Source organism: Micromys minutus (assembly GCF_963924665.1).
Source record: "Micromys minutus genome assembly, chromosome: 10".
NCBI lineage: Eukaryota > Metazoa > Chordata > Mammalia > Rodentia > Muridae > Micromys > Micromys minutus.
In genome coordinates this window covers 6,182,859-6,210,276 of record NC_137979.1, presented here as the reverse complement: position 1 = coordinate 6,210,276, position 27,418 = coordinate 6,182,859, and the positions used below count along the sequence as shown (strand labels likewise).

The 27,418-nt window shown below is 38.7% G+C and overlaps 1 protein-coding gene across 2 annotated transcripts in view; it reads right to left on the bottom strand.

Moving 5' to 3' along the window:
• Positions 1-27,418, bottom strand: part of AFF4 (ALF transcription elongation factor 4) — a 69,415-nt gene that overhangs the window by 15,649 nt on the left and 26,348 nt on the right. Inside the window, exons 4-13 of one of the 2 annotated variants that reach the window (XM_080922853.1) lie at positions 25,554-25,598; positions 20,789-20,875; positions 11,609-11,645; positions 9,606-9,654; positions 6,524-6,578; positions 5,861-5,898; positions 5,324-5,486; positions 3,847-4,764; positions 1,839-1,927; positions 575-815 (exon numbers count right to left, since the gene is read on the bottom strand). In XM_080922853.1, coding sequence (XP_080778979.1) covers positions 575-815; positions 1,839-1,927; positions 3,847-4,764; positions 5,324-5,486; positions 5,861-5,898; positions 6,524-6,578; positions 9,606-9,654; positions 11,609-11,645; positions 20,789-20,875; positions 25,554-25,598 — 1,722 coding nt within the window. The remainder of the gene's footprint in view (positions 1-574; positions 816-1,838; positions 1,928-3,846; positions 4,765-5,323; positions 5,487-5,860; positions 5,899-6,523; positions 6,579-9,605; positions 9,655-11,608; positions 11,646-20,788; positions 20,876-25,553; positions 25,599-27,418) is intronic. The other variant, XM_080922854.1, reaches the window with a different exon arrangement.

The window sequence follows — 27,418 nt, the reverse complement described above, 5'->3', positions numbered from 1 at the left end:
CTGTCCTCAGGATGCAGAGGCAATACTATACCCTAAAGGGTTAAGAGTTCACAGCTGAGTCATTTCAGTGTGGCACTGGTTTTCAGCTTCTTCCTTGGTCTGAGAAGATAATGCTTAAAACATTGGTACTGGGTTTCTAGTCTCTAGAACTAGTTACTTTCTGTTGTTTGAGCTTGCCAGTATGTTCAAGCACTCAAGAGACAGAGGCAAATGGATCTCTGTGAGTTCCAGGCCAGCCAAGGCTACATAGTAAAACTCTGCCTCAAACAAACAAGCAAGCAAGCAAGCAAGCAAGCCAGATGTGGTGCACAATCTCCAGCCCCATCAGTCCTACAGAGGAAATGTCCAGCTAACCCTGGGTGCACAGCACAGCAACAGCAGGGAGATTCTGCCCCAACCAGATGAAAGGTGAGAGCTGACTGCTGAAAGTCGTCTTCTCAGACAGACAGGCCCTCCCCCCCCACCCCTTCATTTTAAAAACTGCACAGGCCTACAATCTTAATGAGTTGTTTACAAACAGCAATGTCACCTCAGGAAGACATGAGGGTGATTTTCAAAGGCCCCAGCACCATACCTTGGCCTCTTTGGAGCTGCTGGAACCCTTTCCTTCGGTCTTCTTCTGTTTTGCCGTGGAAGAACTGTTCTTGCTGCTGCCACTATTCTCTTTGTTGCTGGTACTGCTGGACTTTAAAGACGATGACTGACTGACAGTCCTCTTCCGAGAGCCATGCTCTGTTTTTGAATCTTTTGAAGGAACTGGCCCAGCAGGTGAAGGCAGCAAGTCCTTTTCTTTTGTACTACTCTGCTTAGATGACCTGCTCAAAAAAAAAAAAAAAAAAAAAAAAAAACCCAAGTGCTCTCATTTCTGCACAGAGTGACATAGGAGTAAATGTTTTTTTCATTTCTTTTCACCTAGTTTTAAGACAAATTTGCAAAGACATTCTCCATATGTTGATTACAAAACAAAAAGACTGTAAATGCCATCAAGTAGGTGTCTGTCTCTTCTTCTGCTGCCCCATTTATCTGTTTTCTCTTTTCCACAATCATACGCAGTGCCTAGAACAATCTGCCACAAAATAAATGCTTGATAAAATACTGACTGAATTAACTGGGTAAATAGACAAACTGTGAAAAGATTAATGCTTACAAGTTACTAGTCTCTTTCAAGCTGCAGATAAGCGACCCAGAAAATGCTGTCACTTCTGTAACTCTTCTCATATGTGTGCTGGCTAGTTCTAGGCAAGAATCATTTGAGATATGGGAACCCCAAATGAAAAAACGCTCCCGTAAGACTGGGCTTTCAGGCAAGCCTGTAAAGTATTTTCTTAATTAGTGGTTGATGTTGGAGAGAGCCCAGACCATTGTGGGTGGTTCCATCCCTGGGCTGGTAACCCTGGGTTCTACAAGAAATCAGTCTAAGCAAGCCATGAGAAGCAAGCCAGTACGCACCCCTCCTTTGTAGCCTCTGCATCAACTTCCACCTCCAGGTTCCTGCCTTGTTTGAGTCCCTGTCCTGGCTTCCTTCAGCGACGAACAGTTGAAGTGATGTGGAATCATAAACCAAGTAAACCCTTCCTCCCCACCTTGCTTTAGTCATGGTGTTTCTTCACAGCAATAGTAACCCTAACTAGGAAATATTCTTATCTCACTAAAAAAAGCAGAGGAAAAGCTTCCCATCTCTATCAGCTAAATGCATAGCTCTCACTGCTACCTACGTGTGCATACATGTGTATGGCATTCAATCAACTAAAAGAATACTCTGAAGCATCTCGAAAAGTTCCAAACGGTAAATAATAAACACAACCAATATGGACATGCAATGTGACATGGGGACATACTCTCTGCTGCTGGACGGCTTGTGGCCTGATGAGCTCTTGTCCTCCGTTTTGGCTTTTTTGCTTTCACTGGCTCGGTTATCATCGTCATTCTGGACAAAAACAGAAACAGGTCTTCAGCATGAGAAGGGCATGCTATGTTAGATCCACATGACTGTGAGCACTATACTAGTTTTGTGTACACATATATTTCTATTTCTTTCCAGGATATGTACCTGGGACTATAATTGGTGGATCATAAGGTAACTGGATATTCTGTTTTTTTGAGAAATTACCAAACTAATCCAAAGCAACTGCTTCTCACAGTTCTGCTAGTACTGCATAGAAGTTCCAACTCTGTATTTTCACCAGCATTTGAACATATTGCTACTTGCTAATAGCTAAGCCTTATACACCTCTGAAAAACTTCTTGGCTGAACCACAAGTAGCAAAACTATATACTGTTGATGTTACTTCCACAGGTGAACCTAAGTTTTCCTACTGCTTCAAGTAATAAGCAACAAAAATACCAACGAATATTCTACTTCTAATGTAACAGAAGAGTTTGTTTGCCATCAAATGATTAAATTCAAATAAATAAAGACATAAGAAAAAGCCACCTACAGACTGCTCCCCATGACTAAGGGTGTCCTGCTAGTACTATATCAGTGTAGCCTCCAAGAATTGCCCCTGATACTTTACCAACATTATAATTCTAGGGGAGGGTTGGAAAGATGTCTTAATAGTTAAAAGCCACTGGCTGTTCTTGTACAGAGAACCTCTAGGAGTTCTAAGTACCCACATGGTGGCTCACAATCATCTGTGACTCAAATTCCAGGGCATCCAATACCTTCTTTTGATCTCTTGGCACAAGATGGTACACACTCATACATGCAGGCTCTGTATAAAGCTGATCTTATGCCAAGCTGTGCCTTTATCTTGGAAGTATTTAAGATGAGAGCGGGCTATGAACCCATAGACTTTTCCTCCATGTTGGAACTGCATCCAGGGTTTCACACATACTCAGCAGGAACCCTGCCATTAAGCTTAGCCCTGGGGACTGTTCTCAGTTCTGACCTGTGTTACTGGAAAAAAGCTAGGCACATAAGTAAATACTGGATGAGTAAAATTTTTATGGATGTAAAATTACATAAAACTAGTCACAAAATTAGTGAGTCAGTTGTGTTCACATTAGGACAGTAATAAAAAAAAGTATGACTTGACTTGAGGCTTAGAAAGAAAAGGATACATGGATTACACTCAGTGTTTGTTCTAGCTTCACTTTTAACCTGGCCATCATACACTCTGTTCAGAGATCCTATTTAAGAAGAAACTTTCCTGCTTTATTTAAGGAGACAGAGCAGAGAGAAACTCTTCCATATGTAGTCTCAATAGGGCCTGGTGCTCAATCACTAATTTCCCTTACAGCTCATATTCCACAAACTGTATTTTCATGGCATTTCAGATGCTAGTATCTAAAAACGAACAATGAGGCCGGCAAGCTGTCTCAGTGGGGAAAGCCTGGCAACCCAAGCTCAGTCCCTGGGACCCAAGGAAAGAATCAACTCCCACAAGTTGTTCTCTGGCTTCCAGCTATGTACTATAGTGTACATGTGTGCATACACACACAAATCCATCAACTATCATTCAAAAGCAGTGGTGACTATGTTACGTAAAGTCAAATAACAAGTACTTGCGGGTAAGATGGCTCAGCAGTTAAGGACACTTGCTACTCTTCAAGCAGGACCAAAGTTAAGATGCTAATAACAATGTCAGGCTGTAACTGGTTCCAGGGAATTTAACACCCTCCCTGGCCTCCACAGGAGCATACACAGCCTGAGTGCATACACGGAACACAGACACATAGACACAGACAGCTAAACAGTGACAGACAAACAGAACATAGACTCATAGACACACAAATGAAATTATTTTAAAAATAGCTAGTGTTTTAATATCAAGATGCTTAAGAATATGGAAAGTAGGAAAAATATTTCTAAAAAAGAAAAGGAACCACCACCCTGTCACAGACCTTGTGTTTCCTCTTGCCTTTGTTGGAAGCCTTTTCTGAGGCTTGCTTCTGCACCTCTCTTGAGTGTTTTTCTGGAACATTTTTCTTTTCCCCCTTGGGTGGCTCTGTTTCTTTGTAAGGCTTCCCGGGTATTCTAGTGAGAAGGTTCAGGTCGATCTTCACAATGAGCGGATACCTGTCATCGGGCTCACTGAGTGGAGAAAGCAGCTCCTTCTCTTCCATAGGAGAGAACATTCGTTGCCGAAAAAAGCTATCTTCTTCCTCCACTGAGGAGGGTTTGACAGGAGTCCTATTGCTGTCAGGGTACTTAGGAGTCTGTGAGGAGGGAGGGAGGCTCTCACTCTCATCGGAATCTGAGGACGAGGTATCTGTTTCTAGGATTTCCCGGGATTTCTGGGAGGATTTACTTGCCGACTTGTATTTCTTTTTCTCTGCCGTAGGTCGAGGGGAAGATTTCGACTCCTTTTTGATGTTGGGTTTCCTTGAGCCCTTGGTGGCTGCTTTGTGCCTGCTGGAGGGCATGCTGGTAGCCATGTCCACGGGGGTCTCACTTTCTATCTTCAGGCCTCCGCGGGGCTCTTCAGCAGCTGACTTCTCAGTTTTTTTGGGTTGTTTCTTCCCGACAGTTCTCCTCTGTGTGGTGCTGTCACTCTGTGCAGGAGACTTCTGCCTCCCACGGCCACTTTCTGATCCCTTTTGGATAGTTTTAGAGTCTCGTCCTGGAGTAGCAGAGCTCGTTTCTTTTGTGCCCCCGGGGTCCGTGTAGTTACTGGCAGTGCCCTGCTCCCGGCCCTCTTTCTTATGGGCTTGAGACGATGGGACGTTGCTGTCCACAGAGGAAGCTGGGGACACTTTATGTGGGTTCACTTTGTTCAACCAATTGTCAAGTTGCCACTTGTTTGTTGGTGGTGGTTCAGGCTGAAAATGAAAAGAAAATAGATAAATATATAGATGTAGGCTTTTCTCAATACTGAAGCTTCCCCTCTTTATAAAGTCAAGTAAGAGGAAAAAGAAAAATGCTCAAGGTGACAAGTATTTGTGTATCATGTCCCTAACAGGATCAGAGTGCAGATAAAATATTATTAGCTCTAGTCACTTGGCCTCCTGAGTGCTGGAATACGGGTGGAACCAACAGGAAGAGCTTATTACAAATGGCTTTAAATAATCATTATTCCAGTTAGGATTTAATTCTAGGAAGTAAACATATGATGTAGGTACTAGGAGAGACTTTCAGCTGCAATGTATCAATCGACAGTACAATTACACAACATAAGACTCCTTTTAGTCACAGCGATTATCTAACAGAAATCCCCAGTTAAGAAACAAATCCTAATTTTAGAAAAAGCTTTTCAAATAATAAGGAAACCAAGAAAGTTAGGTTTTCTATGAGATACATGGTTCATGTATTTCTGATCTCAGTACACGGTGACGCTGGCATGGCTCTCGTGAGAGCCGTGTGGAAGCTGCCCTCCCTCACCTCAGGAGATGCGCTCTGGGACGGCTCGTTTGCCTCACTGTCACTGGAGCTGCTTTCACTCTCTGAGTCAGACCCAGAGCTGCTTTCAGAGCCGCTGTGGCTGCTCGAGTCATCCCTGGAGTTATCTGCTCCTTCGCTGTTATGGTGTGAGGGCTCAGAGTTACTAAAGGAGACAAAACAGAGATGACAAATGTTTCCTTTATGATGGCAACAAAACCCCACTCAAATATGATAACCAACTTTATTAACAATGTGAAATAAGGAATCTAAAACTTGCCTACAAATGAGTAGACATCCCCCACAAAGTCTCTGATGTATCATTCCACTAGTAATATTCACTTTTAACATACTTTAAAATTCACCTGGTTTGAGTATATAATTTAATCAATTTTTGTTAACTTCCAGAATTAAACAACCACCATCACAACTGACATTATTTATAAGACTCCTAATGATACCACCACAATGTTAAGTCAGACTAACCTCAGCCATCAAACCAACAACAACAACAAAACCAAAAAATAAAAGGATCCCCACCTTCCTGGTGTACTCCTTGGCATTGTCTTATCACAATCCTAAAAATGAAGCATAAGGAATTATGAATAATACTCTAATAATACAAATGTCTGAAATAATACAGTGATTTAAAGACAGTACAGTGCACCACAGCACTCAGAAAGTGGAGGCAGCAGGGTTGTGACTCTAAGGCCAGCCTGGGCCTCGGTGAAACTGCCCCAAAACAAAAACTAAACGCCACAAACAATAACAAGCCAGGCCGTGTTTTCACTTAAAGTAGAGTCTGCCTAGCTCAATGCCCAAACAACAACAACAAAAGAATCTCTAAGATAATTCTTCAAAAAAAAAAAAAAAAAAAAAAAAGGGATTGGTGCCGCTGCTCTTACAGAGGATCCAGGTTCAATTCCCAGCACCCCATGTGCTCACAACCATCCATAACTCCAGTTCTAGGGGCCCAGGCATTAAAAAAATGTTTTTCCTAAACAAACAAACAAACAAAACCTTTCTAAATATTTCTTGTGTAATCTCCTGCTTCAAAAATATGTTCTGATCCACAATAAGTGTTAATGAAATGTCAATTTAAAAAGGAGGAAGAAGAGGAGAAGAAGGCGGCTGCAATCATCCAGTGACAGAAGACACAATGAAACAGTAAGGGAAGGACTGACAGTCGTTTAGAAGACAGACCTGTTCCCCATCACTGTCTTCACTGCTGCTCAGTTTTAAGTCATCTTTTAACATACTAGAGGAAAAGGCAGAAAGGAACATTAATTAATCACAGCTGGCCAGAGCACTAAATATTTATTAATAATTCTAGAAATAATCATGTGTTAGCCAAAAATTTAATTGAAACACACATTTTTTTTTGTTTGAAACTGTTCACATTATACTAAAACATCTTAAAGGAAATCAGCCATTTTTATAAGCCTTAAACTTTCCATGTATTAATTTTTTTTTTTTTTTTAGGTCAGCCTAGTTTACAGAACTAGTTCTAGGACAGCCAAGCCTTACACAGGAAAAGCCTGTCTTAGGAGGAAAAATATTTTATTTTTTGTTTTTAAGACAGGATTCCTCTGGATAGCCCTGGCTGTCCTGTAATTCACTCTGTGGACCAGGATGGCCCCAAACTCAGAGATCTGCTGGCCTCTGCCTCCTAAACGCCAAGGTAAAAGGCATGTGCCACCATCACCTGGCTAAAAGTTACTTTTAAAGAAAACAGAATTTAGTGTTGTGTAAAGATAGCAGTGGGCATGGAACGAAGAAAAGAACTGCCGGGTCCACAGGCCAAACATGACTCTGTTTTTTAGTTAAACTCATATACATTTCTGTTACAAAAGAACTTGTCTCTAGTTGTACACATATACATTAAAAGCTCTGGTCCACTAGGTAAGACTCCTAAAAGAAATCAAGATAAAGTTAAAGCATCAAGTAATTCTTCCTTTGTCTCAATAATCCACAAAGAAAGAGACCTGAGTAACTTCCAGCAATTGGACAACTTTGAAAACCACACCACAATTTCCAGAGTTGAAGTTCTGGCTCAAAACTGCCTGGCTAAGGAGACAAGTGCACACCAGCAGGAGAGTTCTGGGTTAGAAATGATCATGTATAAATTTTAAAACTTCAACTTCTAAGTCTTCCTTCACCAAAATTCAAATTGAATTTAAAATATATAAATACAGTAAGCTGACAATTTATGCAATTTGTTTTCAAAGTAATATCAAAGATTTAAGTTTCCCCTAAGTCTAAAATCATTAAACTTAAAATCAGAATAACACAAAACATTCTGTGTTGTTTTACATGAAGTAACTCTTTAACACAAAGCTTGGGAGACATGTACCTGGACAGTGTTTCTGTTCTCGTTACCAGGGGGCCGTTACCTTTCTTTCTAAAGTGTTTTGAGTCTCTAGGCAGTTGGAAGAAGCCTTCTTTCACTGTAGTAACTACCCGCACTCTCCTCTCAGACTAATCTACATTTCTAAATCTGACCATGAATTCAAAACATACACAAAAATCACCTGCAAATAAAACAACCAGATGGCTATATAATATGAGAAGTATTTTAAAATTAGTTCAGTAAATGAAACTGTACAAGGGCTTAAGTGTATCTCTATGACTGATTTCCAGTAAGGAAAATCATACTCTGAATTGTCTCAGCCCTTATGATTTAATAATGGCAGCTCAATGAGCCTGTTTACATATGTATATCAAAGTCTTTACCACACTGCTCTGGGTCCAGCATATGTTCTAGTTTCCTCTGTAACTAAAGTGGTATGCCCATACACAGCAGCATGCATTATTAGTTTTGCATACAGATATGATAAACGGAATATATGAGTTCCTCAGCAGTGTATGGGATGTGTTTTTATTAGTGTATTTCTTTCTCAGTTCTTTTGTTACATGAAGAGGCTATTAGACTGAGGTTAGCTCTGTGGTTTGTGGCTATGGCCTAGGAAGCCATATAGTGGCTGTTCCTTTGGAACGTGTTCTAACTACAGTGTTAACCTGTGATCTTAGGAGTTCAGGTGCTCACTCTCTAGATGTCATTTACTAACACCTAATAGCTCACCCCACTGTGATACAGATTTCTGATTCTGCCTACAAAATATAATTAAAATAGAAAAACTTAGAGTATAAAAAATGTTGCTTTAGTGTACAGCATTCAGTGACTGGATGGAAGGGTTACTAAGAAGAATCCTATCTCTAACCGTTCCTTTATTAAATGTAAACTGTGAACTCAGAGTAGGCGTGGGCAAACCTAGGCCACTAATGCTTTTTCTTTTCCTTTTGTTTTTTGAGATGTTTGCTGTTTTGGAGAAAGGGTATTACTACATAGTCCAGATTGATCCAACTTGCTTCGTAGCCCTGTTTGGCTTTAAACTAATGGTAATCCTACGGACAACCTTCTGAATGCTTTGATTATATATTTTATTTCCACTTATATATTTATATTTTAGTATACATTTTTTGTGATTATATACATTTATTTCCACAGCCAATATTCTACTGCTGTTTTGTAAAGAAATTGCTATCAGACTGGAGATATTATTCAGTAGTATGGTACTTGCCTAACATGTGCAAGATACGGTGTTCAATCTCTATCACCACCAAAAAGGAGAAAAAAACCTAGGAATAACAATATGTGCCCATATACAATCCGAACACTTGGGAGGCAGAGGCAAGAGGATCAAGTTCAACCCATCCTTGACTAAATATGGTAAGTTTGAGGACAGCCCAGACTACATGAGACTCAGACTCAAAAAACAAAACAACGAAGTTAGTGTTATTAGATAGAACACAGCCATGCCTGTAGTCTATACAGTTTTTATATTAAATTATAGAAGTGAGTATTTAGGACATAGGCTATATGGTCTTTAAAATCTCTAATCTCTACCTCTTTACAAGCAAAGTTAGCTTATGTCTGCCTTAAAACACCAGTGTTCTCTACATGGGAATGTATGTAGTTCATTAGTGAAATATGAGTTTAGCATGCACAAGGTCTCTGGTTTCATTGTGAAAGTCCAGTGAGATGACTCAAGGGTAAAGGGGCTTGCCACTACACGCAAACAACCTAAACTTAATCCTTAGGACCAGAGAACTGACTCACACAAGTTGTCCTCTGACTTCCACATGCCTACACACATACACACATACACAAACAATAAATGGTATTTAAATTAAAAAAAAAGAGTAATATTTCTAGCATTTAAAATATCCAGCTATTACAGATGACTTCTAGAAAAAAAAGACATTCATTAAACAATAAACTTACGATTTTGACTGGTGTCCATTTGAAGTTTTAGCAGAACTACTGTATCTTTCTGAAATAAAAAATATATAAGTGAGTAACTGAGTTGTTTATTTAGATTATAAAATATCTATACAAAATGTCTATCTTCAAAAATAGAAATAAAATACATTGCACAAAGTGGATAAAAGACACAGGCATCCTCAGGCAATGATATTCCACAGCCATTTTAGAAGGCAATGTCTTCACATTACCTTATCAATACTCTCTATTTGGCTACTGTCCTAGTTCAATGAAAGACTCTACCCAGTATCTAGAGGAAGACACACAGACATGATGTTCATAACAACACGGCTTTACTTATATTTTTGGAGACAGGGTCTAACTACACAGCCCAGGCTGGCTCAAATTCAAAATGCAGAGCCTGGACTGGCCTTGAATTTGCAATCAGAGATGAGGTTCTAAGTATGTGTCACCACACCCAGCATTATAATAGCACAGCTTTAACAATAAAAGCTAAGAAATTAAATATGTGTCCATTAGTAGGAGGCTAATTAACTGTAGTTATTTCATGTAACATGGTTTAATATTATAAAAAATGAGCCAGAATCACATACTGATAAACATTTAGAAGAAATCCAGTGAAAAATACCAAATATTAACAAATCAGAAGAAATGTATGATCCTATTTGCCATAATTAAACACTGGGGAAGTAAATGAGGGTGGGGTAAAAGTAAGGAGAAGACATTCTTAGGAGAGAATGAAAAGATTAGAGTTTCTAGCTAGCTATTTTGAGCATGTCAACACCTCAAAGGTAGGTGTGGTGTGCACACTTGAGTTCTAGCAGTCCAGAGACAGACTGGCTTGGGCTACATAATGAGAGCCTTCTTTTCAAACCACTGTCAGGCCCAGGCAGTCGTGGAAAACGCTTTTAATCTCAGCATGAAAGAAGCAGGGGCAGACAGACAGATCTCTGTGAGTTCAAGACAGCCTCGTCCTCAGCATAAATTCCAGACAGCTAAGGCTACACAGAGAAATCCAATCTCAGACCAAAACCAAAACCAAACAAAGCAGCCTCACTGTCATTTCCCTTTTATTTATCTGTAACTACAGCTATAAGGTAGAACTAAATAGCCATACAGATTTAAAGTTGTCTTGTGACCTTCACATATGTACTATGATTTCCCCATGCCTCCTACCCACATGATAAGTAAGTAAACATAAGGAGATAGATTCTTGTTTTTTCTCTTGCATTAAGATCACACAACAATTAGCAAAAGGTCAAATTTTTCTATCTTTCAGAATAGCAGTTGCTCCTGGATAACTTTTGTTCCGGAGCCCACGGTAACACTCAGACATGTGCAATAGCTGACATCCCCAGTGTCAATCTACATGCTTCTTGGTGCACATATTCTCTACAGCCATCTTCCACAAGAGTTCTGAGAAATGAAGAGTGGAGGTGAGAAGGAAGCTGCAGAGGAGGCCAGGATTTCCCTCTATCCAGGTCAGAAGACTCAGAAAGAGTAAGGAATATATAAAGAGCCTGTGGTAGTGCAAACACAACCATTCCTGCCTACAGCTTTATAACCACAAAACCAGTGACATGAGGAAGTGGGAAGGCAGAAGAATGGTTCTTATTTTACTTGGTGCCCACCAAATTGATTTTATGAAATTCCACCCATTAGTTCAAGTAAGGAAATTTATTTTGATTTTTTGTCTGTTTTCTTGTTTTCTGAAATAGGATCTCTCTATTTACATAGCCATGGCTAGCCTGGACCTCACTGTGTAGACCAGGCTGGAAGGAAGGATTAAAGGCATGCACTATTACACCCAGCTTATTTTAATTTTACTGACCTACAGTTCCTATGTTTTCTTAAGACTGAGCTTAGATTGTTATTTACCAGATCATAAAATCAGGGTAAAACAGATATAAAAATTATTAGGAAGTACTATAAGGCACGGCTATATGAATAAAATACCCAGAAAATAGGTTAATTTGAAAATCAGCAAGAAATGAAATACTTACTTTGTTCTCCAGAGCCAAAGTTAGACTGCTGAGACTCCTGAGAGAAAGGAACACAAAGTTATCCAAAGTGATGGCATGAGAGAAAGCTCTATTAGTGAGAAAAGCTCCAACTGATAAAAATGCTTCAACATATATGACAGAAAATACTTGGAGAACGTGATGCCCCATCTAAATAGACTATTGGAGCTTACAGAAATGGCACAAAGCCACCAAAGAGTCTCTATTTCTTTTCAGCTGCACCCATGACGCGTATAATCTAATTCAGAGACCTATCGAGGTCACATAGTTTCAAGATTGTCAGTCTTGGGGCTAGAAAGATGTTTCAGTGTTAAGAGTAGGCTCTTGCTGAGGATCTGAGGTCAGTACTTGGCACCCATGTTGGGCAGATCACAACCCATTGTAATTAAAGCTTCAAAAGATAAGATACCCTCTCATAGTCCTTTGGGTACCTGAGCCTGCCGGCATAGAACACACACACACACACACACACACACACACACACACTTTATAAAAGTACATCTTTAGTTCTTGGTCTTGAGAAAGTGCTTGGACTACAGATGGGAGTAAGTAATAGACAGCATTTGCTTACTATACAAGGTCCTGGGTTCAATCCCCAAAGTCCCATAAACTAAGTGTTGTGGCATATAACTATACTGCCAATACTTGGTGGGTAGAGCGAAAAAACTGGGAATTGAAGGTTATCCTGAGCTATATTGTGAACTCGAGGATAGCCTGTGCTATCTAAGAGCCTGTCTCAAAAAATATATATACTTGGCTGGAGAGATGGCTCAGTGTGTTAAGAGCACTGAGTTCAAATCTCAGCAACCACATGGTGGCTCACAACCATCTGTAATGAGATCTGATGCCCTCTTCTGGTGTGTCTGAAGACAGCTACAGTGTACTTATATAAAATAAATAAGTCTTTTTTAATAAAAAGATATACATGTGTACTAAATAAAAATAGCTGTGCCATCTACAACACCTTCAAAATATAGTACATGTCGACAAAGAAACTGCTCCCGTATGGGTGTCCCATTCCGCTCTGCTCCCTTCCTACTTTCTGTCCCTAGTTTCTTATAAACCCATAACATTGTAAAGAAGAAACTCTCATGTACTTTTTTAAATTATTTATTTGCTTGTTCTCTTCAGATAGGGTCTCAATATGTAGCTCTGGCTGGTCTAAAACCCTATGTAGATCAGGCTGCCCTCAAATTCAGAGATTTTCCTACATCTGCTTCCCCAAAACAGAGCACATACTTAAATCTCTATGACAATACAGAACCTGGTACTAGAGAAGCTTTAGTAAAACAGAAACCTAACTTTCCAAATAATTTCATATACAACATGTATGCTGTAAAATATAATGCCAAACTTATATACAGATTTATTAAAAAGCCAACTTAAAATCTTGTTTTAATGACAGAATTTTCTGGGAGAGAGCAACCAAAATAATAAGATAACTAAATATATCTTTGCTGCTAAAAATTAGTCAACTAGGGGCTAGAGGGATGGCTCAGGGGTTAATAGCACTGACTGCTCTTCCAGAGAGTTCAGTTCCCAGCAACCACATGGTGACTCACAACCATCTGTAATGGGATCCGATGCCCTCTTCTGGTGTGTCTGAAGACAGCTACAGTGTACTCATATACATAAAGAAAATAAATCTTTACAAAAAGTCAACTAATTTTCAAAAAGGATGCCAGGATCATTCAATGAAGAAATAACCTTTTCAACACATTTTGTCAAGATAACCAAAGAACCACAGCCAAAAGAATAAAGTTAACGTAAAGGCTTTTAAAGAAAATAGTAGCAAATCTTAATGACTTTGCATTTGGCAGAGAATTCTTGTTGTGATGTATCATATACATATAAAAACACATAAGTTGGATTTCATTAAAATTAAGAACTTTTATGATTCAAAGGACACCATCAAGAAAGTGATGGTAGCACGTGTCTGTCATTGTAGTAATCAGGCTGAGACAAGAGGATCTCAGCTTGAGGCTAGACTGGGTTAGTTTCAGGCCAGCCTAAGTCATAAAGTAAAACTGTGTCAAAAAGGAAGCAAACTGAAAAGAAAACTAAGGATGTGTTGCAGTAGTAAAAATCCTATCACTGAAAAAAGGCGAAAAGTAAAAAAAAGATATATATTTGTAGTGTCAACATGCTGAGGCAGGAAGATTGAATTCAAAGCCAGTCTGGCTCCATAGCAAGACTATATCTAATCAATTAAGAAAACAGGAATTAAGAAAAGGAGGAGAGAAAACCTCTAGAATGCTGTATATGTATAATCCCCTTTGATAATGGACTGTTATTTGTACTGTACAGAGCTGTAGACTTTTATTTCAGTGTACAAGTCTATACTGGGTAGGTTACAGCCATAAAGACCATGTATTCTTAGTTTTCACTTATTTAGGGCCGAGAAGTAAGGGAAAATGGTTAAAGGGCATGAAATTACCTTATGCAAAAGGTGACAAAGATAGTCTGCAACTGTGGCAGTGGCCGCACTTGTCTATAATACTAAATAGATTAATTACATCATCAGTAAATTATTACTTTCAGATGTAACAAAATCTCACTACAGAAGAACTACCTTAGTAAATAGAGAAGCAGCCGAGAAGTCATTTTTGTGAATTATGCAAAAAGTGGAAACTCCTGCCATGCACAGGAATGATGGCACAAGTCTTTGGTCCCAGAAGCAAGCAGATCTGTGTTTGAGGCCAGGCTACAGAGTGAATTCATTATGCTAAAGCTTTCTATTAAAAAAGTTTGTAGATGGGTGTGGTGTCATATCTCTTTACTCCTAGCACTCGGGAAGCAGAGGCAAGTGTATTTCTACATAGTAAGAAGACCCTATCTAAAAAACAAGCAAACAAACAAACAAAAAAAAATGTTTAAAGGTTGTCATCAACAAGAGTGGCTGTCAAATCTAATGCTTGGAATAGAACTTAACTATGTTAAGCAAATAAAAAGCAGAAATTTAGAAGTACAAACCATATCTGAGATCATAATACAGTAACTGAGACCAACAGTATATAAGATACCACAGAATCTTACAGCATAGCAGTGGAAGCAATACAGAATGGGACAACAAAACAGAAGACTGCATTCTGTAACCACAGTCCTTGAAGCAGGAAGAAGGAAGCAGAGAGAAAAGAATCTGAGTGCTGCAAATAACTGCAAAGGTTTTACTAACTTGGTAGAAACTATAAATCACAATTCTAAGCTCAATAAACCTCAAGTACAAGAAAAGAATAACATACATATAAATTATTCAAGCCAAAATATCTACAAGTTAGAATTCTATAACCAGGGGGTGGGGGGAGCCAAGCATGGTAATACTTGATTCTCAGAGGTAGCAGAAGCAGGAGGACATTGCAGTCCAGGCCAGCCTGAGCTCTGCAGTGAGGCCCTATTTCAACAAACAAAACAGCCTAACACTGTGGTGCTTGCCAGTAGTCCCAGATACCTTGAGAAGCTGAGACAGGGGGATAACTTGAGCCCAGGAATTCTGGTCAGGCTGGGTAACAAAGCAAGATAGTATCTCCCACTACACACACATCACACACACACACATTGTTACACAGAAAGAACTGGCATCAGATAGAAAGCTTAACAAACAGAAAGGAATGACAAGCAAAAAACTATGCTAACTGCATGAGAAGGTTTTTTATCTTCTTTATTTAATACTGATTGAAGATAATAAGCCAGGCATGGTGACACACAATCTACCATTCAGAGACTGTGGCAAGAGGCTCAGACCTTCAAGGTCATTCTTGGCTACATAGATAGTCTGACGCCAGCCTAGGACATAGAAGCAGTTGGATAGGGTTGGGGGAAGAGGAGTACAGAGAAAATTAAAAGGACATGGTGGGGCTGGAGCCATGGCTCAGTGGTTAAGAGCACTGACTGCTCTTTCAGAGATCCTGAGTTCAATCCCCAGCAACCACATGGTGTTTTACAGCCATCTATAATAGGATCTGATGCCCTCTTCTGGTGTGTCTGAAGACAGCTACAGTGTACTCATATACATAAAATAAATAAATAAATATTTATTTAAAAAAAAAAAAAAGGACATGGGAAGGGGAAAGAGAACCCATTTCCATTCTCACCAGAACTAGTAATTACAGCACCATTAACAACATTTACTGGGAGGCTGTTTACACAGAGATAATACCCCTTTATATAAAGCTATTTTTCAAATAAAAATGTTAAAATAGCAAAAAACTTTTTGAGAGTGGGGTAAATTCTCTGTGTAGCTTTGGGTGTCCTAGAACTCACTCTGTAGACCAGGCTGGCCTCAAACTCAGAGATCCACCTGCCTCTGCTTCCCAAGTGCTGGGATTAAAGACACCCCCACCCACCAAAATGAATCAATTTTAAGGGCCGAGCATACATGACCTCTAGGTATGACCCTAATCTTTACACAGATATAAACTTGAAATTTTCTAGAAATATCACAAACAAGTCTATAAACCTTAGTTTCTAGACTTTCTGACCCAAGCAGAATTAATCCACAATTCAGTAATATGTAGAAAAATCTCTCAAATACTTGAGAACTCTAAAATATTACAAAAAACTTAAAAGTTAGCCATAAAAAGTCATCAAAATACAAAATATTAAAATTTGTGATGCTTTAAAAGAATATTTATATAAAAAAAGGAAAACCACACTTTAATGAAAAAAAGTTTTTAAAATGAAGGAAGAAGAAAAAGCATAAAAATTATGGTAGGAATGAAAAAGAAAAAAAGAAAAACTAGGGAAAAAATCTGATGAGATTAATAAAACAAACTCTAAAAAGAGCTATCAGAAAAGAACAAATTGTCAACATTAAAAACAGAAATGTAAATTACTGAATAAGTGAGGATATTATGAAAAACTTATATCAAAATTGTTAACTTCATTGGCAACTAGTATACAAAAATGGAAGTCCAGGAACATATAGCTCAATTAGTAGAGAGCTTGTCTAACATTCAGGAAGTCCTAGGCTCCATACTAGTCGCACACAAAGAGTGGTACATGTCAGTAATGATTGTGACCCCAGCTCTCAAAGGTTGAGGTACAAGGATCAGGAGTTCTGTGTCATACCAAGTTGAAGCCAGTCTGGGATTGAAGAAACCATATCTCAATAAGGGAGAAAGAGGGGAGGAGAACAAGAATAAAAAAGGAAAAATACAAACTACAAAAACTCATTCAAAGATAAGTAGCACACAGCTTTAGTCTCAGCACTCTAGAGGCAAAGGCAAGTAGATCTCTTACAGAGTTCTAGGCCAGCCTAGTCTACATAGAAAGTTCCAGACTAGCTGTGGCTATAATGGAGACCCTGTCTCAATAAATGAGAGAGAGAGGCAGAAAGACAAACAGACAGGCAGACAGATAAAAGTTATCTCTGACCTACATGCGCAGAGATTCTAAGTATAATAATAAAACAAAAAGCTACCGTGTACTTGCTTTTGCTGAAGTTGCAGCACCTAGACACAGTCAATACACAAAATGAGCAACAATAAACAGAAACATTAGGCAGGGGCCTAAGATAAAAGGAAACTTGTGTTTTGAGAATGGAGAGCGTTTGCTGTGACTGGCATAAGAAAGAAGACAGAGTGGATGGTGTGAAGACAAGTGGATTCTGAGAGAATATTTAAGAAGCCAACAGAAGACCCAGGTGATCTCAAACCTTAGCAACCACAGGGGCTTGGACGTTTGTACCAATTTACTAAGATGTACCCACAGTGTTCAGTCAGGAGCCTGATTCTTTGTATCATCCTGTTGGTTCTAAGCAGTAGTGTTGGAAGGACTCTGAAGCAGACCTTTGAGAACGTTTTAGAGTGTAGACCTCCATGGTCCAGGAAAGGGATAGTGCAGCTTACACTATGGCCGTGAGATAAGGATAAGAAAAATGAAAAACTATAGGGTGGGTGCCCTTCTAGCAAGGGAAGAAACTGAAGCTTTTTAGTAAAAACCAAGGGTAAATCCTCACAGTCCTTTTTTAAAATTATCTTTATACTTTTATTTCTGTTGTGCAGATGTATACACAAACCATGTTGTACATGTGGAGATAAGAGGACAGTCTGTGAGCCAGGCAGTGGTGGTGCATACCTTTAATACCAATGCTTGGGAGGCAAAGGCAAGTAGATCTCTGAGTTCAAGGCCAGCTTAGTCTACAGAGTGAGATCCAGGACTCACTCTGAAAAGAGGACAACCTGTGGGAGTCAATTTTCTTCTTCCACCATGTAGGTCCCGGGAGTCAAACTCAGGTCATCAAGCTTGGTAGCAAATACCTTAACCTACTAAGCCATTTCATCGGCCCCAGTCCTTGTTTTCATATTCTCATATTTGTTAATCACATTAGTGACTTTTCCTTTTTGTTTTTTGTTTCCTGGAACTCACTTTGTAGACCAGGCTAGCCTCAAACTCACAGAGATCTACCTGCCTCTGCCTCCCATTGGTGATTTTTCTTGGTGTGACAAAACCCCTGATCAAAGCAACTTCAGAAAAATTACATACCTGTATTTATGATAGATACAGTTACCTAACCTTATATGATGGATACAGTTACCTAACCTTGTATGATGGATATAGTCAAAATGCCAGTGAAACAAAGATGCCCGAAATTACCTTCAAGCTGTACATTTAAGGTCTATATAAAACACAAGTCAATTTTGTGTTCATACCTCAGTTCAGGGTACCCATTTCCTATATGGAAGTCTTTCAAAAAATTTAAAGCACATTTATGGTATTATGCAACCCATAGAGGAACAACCAATAAACACAAGAAAAAGGATAGTTCAATATTACCAGTCTTAAAGGAAGTATAAATTAAGATAATGACATACTTCTAATACACCTGCTAAAATAAATAAAAGCAAACAGATCAACAACTAAGCTGGAAGCCCAGATAGAACAAGTGGACTGACTACCACACACTGTTGAGTGGTTCAGAGGGTAAAACAAGAGTGTTACAGTTACTCTAAAGAACAGTGCTCAGCATCTTTTAAGTGTCATATACAATTACCACACAATTTAGCCATTCTTTTCACATATCACTAGCATTTACTCATAAGGGAAAAAAGCCCATAATTCTACAATATATACAGTAATGTTTATAGATATTAAACAGCCTAAAAGTGGAGATAACATATATTCATCAACAACTAAATGGATAAAGAAATTTTGGTATTTTCATTAAAAGCTTTCTAGGAGGAAAAAAAAAAGCCTTATCAATATACTCAAGAACAAGGAGAACAGCTTGTTTTCATGGGCCTAAGTTCTATCTCTAGTGCACACACACACACACACACACACACAAAGAAGGATGGTTGTGATGACAACAGTAAGATCACTGAGGCTTGCTGCCTACTTGCCTCAGAAAAATAGTGAGCTTGAAATTCAGAGAAAGCCTACATCCAGGGAGTGAGGCAGAAAGCCATATAGAAGAGGACATAAACTGTCTCACTCTACCCTCTACACACACGAATGGGTGTGTGTACTTGCCTATAGATATGTACACACACAAACATACATTTTTAAAAAAGTTCAGGCTGGAGAGATGGCTCAGTGATTAAGAGCACTGACTGCTCTTCCAGAATTCAAATCCCAGCAACCACATCATGGCTCACAACCATCTGTAATGAGATCTGATGCTCTCTTCTGGTGTGTCTAGCTACAGCATACTCATAAATAAATAAATAAATAAATAAATAAATAAATAAATAAGAATTTAAAAGTTTAAGATAAAACAAAACAAAAAACAAAAAAAAGTTTAAGATCATTATAAGCTATACAGAATTCATAGACAGTATGGGCTACATGAAACACTGTGTCAAAAAGTAAGAAACAGCTGGGTGGTGGTGGCACACAACCAGCACTTAGGAGGCAAAGGCAGTTACATCAGAGTTCAAGACCATCCTGGTCTACAGAGCAAGTTCCAAGAGAGCCGGGCTACACAGAGAACTCTGTTTGGGGACTGGGGGGAGGCCAACAATAGAGGAAGACACTGATGTGGACTCCAGCCCCCACACCCAAGAGTAAAGAATTTGCACCCCTTCACTACATACACACAAATATATACACATGCTCAAAACTAGTATTTCCCATATTTTAAGAAAAATGAGGGCTTGTGAGATCGCTCAGTGGAAAAGGTGCTTGTTGCCAAGCCTGACAATCTGAGTTCCATCCCTGACACCAGATGGTGGAAAGAAACAGCTCATAGCACTCACCATACATCACACACACACACACACACACACACACACACACACACACATTAAAAAAATGTTTGTAGTACTGAAACTGATGGTAACTTAAACACTAAAGAGAAATGGCTAAGTAAGTCAGATAAGTTATACTTTAGATGAATTGAGAAGGTACTAAATCCTTCTAAGTAACAACCTGGCAGGGCTGCAAGAGCACTGCTCACAGACCAATGCTACAGAACAGTCTGAATGGAAATAACACTTATATGGAGTGAGCACACACTTATGAGTTGTACACATGCATGAAAATGGTATGAAAAGGTTTTCAAAGACACATGAAATTGAATGACCTAGAAAACAAGAATGGGACAAGTTGGTATTAGGAGTCCTGAACAAGCTTTTACATAAGAATGTATTTTTGTCTGGTTGTTTTGGGGACAATGGGATTTTTGAATTCTGAAAATGTAGCCAGATTGGCCTTAAACTCCTGATCCTCACGTCTTTGCTTTCATAGTGTGGGGGATCACAAGTGTGAGCTTATACCCAGCCTTTTATATTGTTTTTTATATTGTTTACATATAAATTTATGTTTAAAAATTAATCTGCAGTTTAGATGGGCTGAAAACTGTTGTGTGAGGCTCCTTTTCATAAGATGTAACTATGTTTGTGGCTAGGCTCTGAGGCTCCTCAGAAAACAACCTCAATTGTCCTAGTCACCTTCAGCCTAGAATATCATGAATATGCAGTAACAATGCCTTTTTTCTAACTCTCTCCCCATATTGCCTTCCAAATTTTAAGTACCTCTCAGTCAAAGATGCTCTCAATTCTATTATTATTTTAAAGTTTCTTCATAGAAATCATTATTACTTAAAATTACTTGTTTGTTTGTTGTGTTTTCCAGCAGGGACTGGCAAGACAGTTTTGAACTCATGTAATTTTAGTTGAGTCATTTAGAGTTTTCTTACATCAAAGACACATTTTATTTACTTACCTTAGTTGGAAAAGGAAATTTGGAAGGTTCTGTTTTGCATGGTGTATGAATAGCCGTTAGAGGGGGAGGCCATGAATGCGTCATCTCCTGAAATGTAATTATTACAGTTTGTTTTCAACCAGGACAAGGTTTACAAATCTATACAGCTAAAAACCAGATTTTACTTAGAAATACTGGTTTTTGATCAATCTTCCAAAACTATGCACAGTGAGCCAATGGATATTAATAAAGCACAACTGTGTGCAAGTGGTACGGCTGGTGATGGGGCAGGAAATAACAAATCCTCTCTGACTTTAAGGGGTATATGGGTAGAATGATAAAATCTGTGGACAGTTATAGAAATCAGCCTGCAATAAAATACAAGGGCTGAGAGGTTTGTTTGCTTATTTTTTGAAACAGGGTCTTATTCTGTAGCCCAGGCTCCCTTAGCTTGCTATGTACACCAACGAAGTCTTGAATTTATGCTGATCCTCCTGCCTCTGCCTCCTAAGTGCTAGATTAGAGGCAGGAGCCACCATGCCTAACTAAGTTGTATTATGTAATGCTACTCAAAAAAGATATTGCTGTGAGAATGGAAGGAAGAAGATGACAGTAAGGAAAACAGCTAACATTAATCTTTACTATTAGTAGATCAGAAACTATGATAAATGTTTTGCTTGTCAATCATTTTTTCAAATCTTGAGGTAGCTATGATTCTAACTTTATTTAAGGTGAAATGGAAGAACAAGGCTAACATTATTTACTCAAGGTTGCGTGCTTAGTAAATAATGGACAAGAATTTCATTATAGGAAGTCTGACCTCAGAGTTCACATGCTGAGTGAAAATTCTAGTCATGTGAAGAAACAGAAAAGAGATTTCAAAAGCATATTGGGAAGAAAACAGGTAAGAAAGTCCCTGGATCTGATTTTATCCAATGCCTTGTATCTAATTATGCCATAAACAGCTGAGCATGGTGGCATGTGCCTCTAATCTGAACTCTTGAGAGGAAGAATTCAAGGTAGCCTGGGCTAATAACACCCTGTCTACGAGGGGAAAAATGATCCAAGTAAATCTAGATAACAATGTGTATATCAGAGGATCAATATTTATATCAAATGTATCAATTAGAATAAGGGTATATTTTATTTCCAGCATTTTGTTTAAACTTAGTCATTAGGTAAATTAAAGGTGACTTGTGATACCTAGAAAATGATACTGTAGCTATAACCACAGTTATATAAAGATACATTAAGAGATTCCAAGGACTCATAGATTTTTTTAAATGTTAAAAATTCTGATATCCAACAATAGAGTAAACAAATTAGCAGACATACAAAAAAAATGGAACACCAGACAGACATTAAAATGAGAAATTCAACCATGATATGAAATGATATCCACAGTGTATGTATGTCAAACACAAATCACAGTCTACACCTTTGTAAATATTTATATATGAAAAGTCATGAGTCTGGAAGGATGGACAACAGAATGACAGAAGAGAGAAGAAACGGCGTCCACGACAACCTCTTATAAGGAGCCTCGTGTATGGGCAGAAAGGGAGGTGGGCACAGAGCCCCACCCCAAGCTAAGAAACTACTGACAACGAAGATCTAGCTGCTGCTGGGAGAGAGTCTGTTTTCTTTAAGGGTGTGGCTCTTGGTAGGTCAACCAAAGCCCAGTGGTTGGCCATGCATCCAAGACTGTATGAGCACCACAGACTGGACTTGCTGGGAAAAAGAAAAATGACCTAAGGTTGAGTGGATAGGGAAGGGGGAGTTGGGAGTAAGATGGTCAAAATACATTATACAAAATATACAAAGAACTAATAAAAAATGTGGAAAGACAAAAACCAACAACAACAACAAAGCACTAGCCACTTGCATATAATTGCTCTCTAGTCTATTAGATTCCTGTATTACTGCCTGTATCCGGCTCTAGAAGGCCATCGTCAATAGCACAGCCAGCATCCCTGCCACACTGCTAACGAAAAATAGATGAGGAACCGTCAAGGGTATTTTTCAATAGACATATATTCTTTTTAGACAGATTTCTTCTTATGTTTATAACAGAGTTCCTAGAAACAGTGTGATTGCAATTTGAATAGAAACAAAAACCTATGAAAGGAACATGGAAACTTCTGCACCTCAGGTTTCTAGAATTGGAATTTCACAAATCAAATACCAAAATATGTGCAACTGATAATTGTTTCATCAAGCTAGTTGGGCACTGAAACACTCAAGGCCACATGTCAAGGTCCTACATAAAAAATGTAGACTAAATATTTAGTAAGAACAAAGAAACAAAGAAAATCTTCTAGGTACTGCTAGAAGTACCTAAACTTCAAGGGGAAACATATGTTCCCTTAGAATACACCCACAGACACCCACACACCCACATCCACACCCACACCCCACCCAAACAACTAGCCAAACAAGAAAACAATAACAAAGCACATACACATTAGCATTTCTTATATACAAGACTCTGTGTGTGTGTGTGTGTGTGTGTGTGTGTGTGTGTGTGTGTGTGTGTGTGTGTGTGTGTCTTAAAAAAGTGAATGCTTGGGACTGAAGAGATGGCTCAGTGGTTAAGAGCACTGGCTGTTCTTCCAAAGAACCCAGCTTCAATTCCCAGTTGCACTTACATGGCAACTAACAATTGTCTGTAACTCCAACTGCAGTGGATTTGACAGCTCCTTCTGACATATTTGGGCAATATACACACACAATGCACAAACATATATGCAGACAAGACATCAATTAAATAATAAGTTAAAGGAGAAAATGGTGGCCTGACACAAGAAGAAGTAAAATGTCCTGGGATCTCTGGAAGACAGCTAAGTATGTACTATCATATAGAGAAAGGAGAGAAGTGTTTCAAGGAATTTTACTTTAAGGAAGTGATAAAATCTACTGTGGAATTGCAAGCCTCTACTACCAGCAAGGTGAGGCAAGAGGACAGAAGCTAGCACCCACTATAAGAAAGCCTATTCTTAAAAATGAAAAAGTAGCTTGGCAAAGTAGTCAGTCAGCAGCAGGAGAGCTGAGGACTGGCTATGGGATGTCTGAGATATTACATTCTTCCTCTGAATAGTGGTCTTAGCTATCTCAGCCTCAAGAGAGAGATGAGCCACTGATTACCTCTAAAAAAACAGTTGAGCTATGAAGCCCAGGGACTAAAGGGAAGACTTGAAGCAATAATAAGACAGTTGGGAAATTTTAAAGGTAGAAACAAAAATAGTTAAGACAGTTGTAACATTTGTTACTATTACTATACTACTACTACTGCTGTGAGCTGGGCAGTGGTGGAGCACACCTTTAATCCAGATGGGTCTCTGTGAGCCTGGTCTACAGAGCAAGTTCCAAGACAGCCAGGGCTACATACAGAAACCTTGTCTTCAAGTACTACAAAACAAAACAAAAAACAAACAAACAAACAAACAAACAAAAAAAAAACTAGAGTGTGTGGGCATGTGGCTAGGGCACACATTTGATGTCAGAGAGAGCCATGTGAAGGTGAAGTAGGTGATCTCCCCACTGTGGACTCTGGAGGGTTGAATTCAGATTATCATGCTGATGTGAAAAACACTTTTTTCTGCTGAGCCATTTCACTGGCCCAAGTAAGGATTTTTAAAACTACGGAAGTTTGTGTTGAAAGAAATGCAAAGAATAAAGATTTTCAAAGAAAATTTAAGTCTAAGCCTAACTTAACAGTTAAACAGAATGTGTGGAAGACATTAGAGATAACAAGGGTTCCACATTTATAGGCATGGGCAAATAGACTAAGAAGAAAGACCTAAGAGACATAAACCAAAGCCTATAGGAGACTAAGGAGGAGAGGAGTCCGAGTCATCTGATAAAGCTAAGGATGGTGAGAAGAAAGAGAAGAAGCTAGGAAAGAAAAGAGAAGCCACAGAAGTACCAAAGGAAGTGGGAAAGGTAGACAGGAAACCAAACCACGAAGCACAGGGGCAAGGAAGGAGCGAAGTTTCCCAAAGAAAAAAATGTCAAACTCAGACAGCAGACAAGAAAGACGAAAAGAACATGGCTTCTTATATGCACTATGCCCCAGGCAGAGGACAAGAGAAGAACATTAAAACACGGGTTCAGCAAAATGGTGAAGGGAGACTGTAGCAGCTAAAGAAAGGATTGGGAGATTCAATAGTAAGAACAGATCATAGGAAACAGGCGAAGACAGGGAGTCTCAGAGGAAAATGCGATAAAACCCAAGTACAGACAATAATTCAGTAGCTTCCAAAAAGCAGTACAAGTTATGTGTGACTGATGTTTTTCTCTTAGGAGCAAGAAAGCAGTCACCGTCACTCTCTAACTTTTCTCTCCTTCTTTCCAGCAAGGAATGCACATTTTTGGGTATTGTAGATTTTTTGAGTGTGTCTAATAGCAATTCCAGATCAATACTTGAAGACAGCATCTGACCAGAATGCACAGGTGAGTTACAACCCAAACTACTGTCAGCAAAGGCTTGGTAACTACTGAGACTTTTTTAGGTCTTTAAATTACTAACTGATAAGTCTGAAGAAATGCAGCTGTAATTTGTTTCTTCCTATTTTCAAGAGTAAAACTAGAATTTATTTTATTTACACACAGTCAACAAAGCATGTGACTAGAACCTCAGAAGAGTCAGTTATTTAGGATGGACATGACATAACCAAGTTACACATGTAAGCAATCTATGTTACAAAGGAATCAGGAATATGAAACAGTGGGTGAAACAGGCATCATAACTAAATAACATCATCAAAATAATTAAACAGAAACTTACTTTAAGTATTTCATCCACACAGCTTACATCACCAGAAACTGATGCCTTAAGAAAAAGAAACAGGCATTAGATTTGAAGTAATTGTTGTTAGATTTTTTTAGTATTTACTAAACATATTAAAAACATTATTAGAAATTATGTAAAATTTAAAAATTGTTATGATCTCAATATTTTAAGTCAGAACACTAGCCAGAACTTTTGAAATAGCTTTCCTATACAAAACTTTAAAATTTTTTAAATTTTATGTATGTAACTGTTTAGGCTGAATGTGTGTGTGTGTGTGTGTGTGTGTGTGTGTGTGTGTGTATGTGTGTGTGTATGCTTGCCTAGTTGTGCAGAAGCCAGGAGAGGGCACTAAATTCCCCAGAACTGGAGTTAAAGACAGTTGTGAGCCCGAGTTTATGCTAGGAATAGAAGGTGGGCTCTCTTCCTCTAGAAGAGCAGCCAGTGCTCTTAACCACTGAGCCCTCTTTCTAGGCCCTAGATTTATCCATTTCTTTCCTTATGTGTATGTATGTAGGTCCGTGCACTACATGTGTACCTAGTACCTGTGGAAGCCAGAAGAGGGAATATGATCCCCTGAAACTAGAGTTACAGACAGCTGTGAGCCGCCATAGGTGCTGGGAGCTGAATTCAGATCCTCCAGAAGAACAGCCACTGAATTTGGCCCTTGAATCATCTCTTCAATTCCTACAAATTTTTTTAATATAATTTTTTTTAGGTAATTGAACTACCTAAAATTTTCTAAAGTTATTCATATACAAAATATGAATAGAGACATAGTTCCTCACAAACTTAGTAAAATGAACTTTTGAAAGATTAGTGATATGTGCCACAGTATACATTTTTACCTAGTATCTTTTTTTAATAAACCATAAATTTTATTTCAAAATGTAAATGTCACTAAACATGCATACATGTTAAAACAATAAAATATCCAATTTCATTGATTTTTTTGCATAGGACATTATAACATAGAATCTATATCTTACAAAATACATAACAAAGTATTCTCCGAGCAAGCCGAGGTCAGGTAGGGAACTGTACACTGTAATACCTCACTATAGTGATACAGGAAAGACGGAACATGGCCTTTGCAGCCATGTTGGAAGCTAGGTTTAAAAAACAAAAGTTTCTATGGAAAAGGAAACAGGGAACTTGATGGAAATGGCCCTGGACCCTTGAGTTTGCCTTGGGATTTTGGCAGAAGATCCCACAGAGGCCCCACCAATGGCTTTGGATGGGAAGCAGTCACCTGGGCCTGTCCAACAAAACCACAGCAGGGACTTCCCAGTCACCAAGGAGGGACAGGAGCTCTGACCCCACAATGCATAGTGGCTCAGCAGGGAACCTTATAGTACCTAGTATCTTATAAACTGTAGAAAACAGACTGATTAATTTTAAGGCATAAATAAAAATCAAAAAACTAAACTCAAATTTAGTCCCAAAAATAATGTTTGAAGAAAGAACAAATTACCACTTCTCTGTGTGCTAGGAAGCAACACAAGTCCTCTGTAAGAGTAGAAAGTGCCCTCAGCCAGTAAGCAATCTCCTCAGGCCCCAAGATTCTTTATTTAATTCTATTATTGTATATGCATATGGTGTGTGTGTATATACAGAAGGGTAGGCCATATGGGGCAGAGGCTCAGAGAACAACTTTTAGGAGTTGGTTGTCTCCTTCCACTGTGGTATCCAGGCACTGAACTAGTCATCAGGTTTATACTTGATTCACTGAGCTATCTTGCTGAGTCAAGATTCCTAAATGTTATCAAACATTTATTTAACTTTGATTCCTTCTTCTACCATTCTGAACTCTGAGCTATGTCTTTTGTCTTTTCAACTTTTTTTTATTGTATAAACTACAT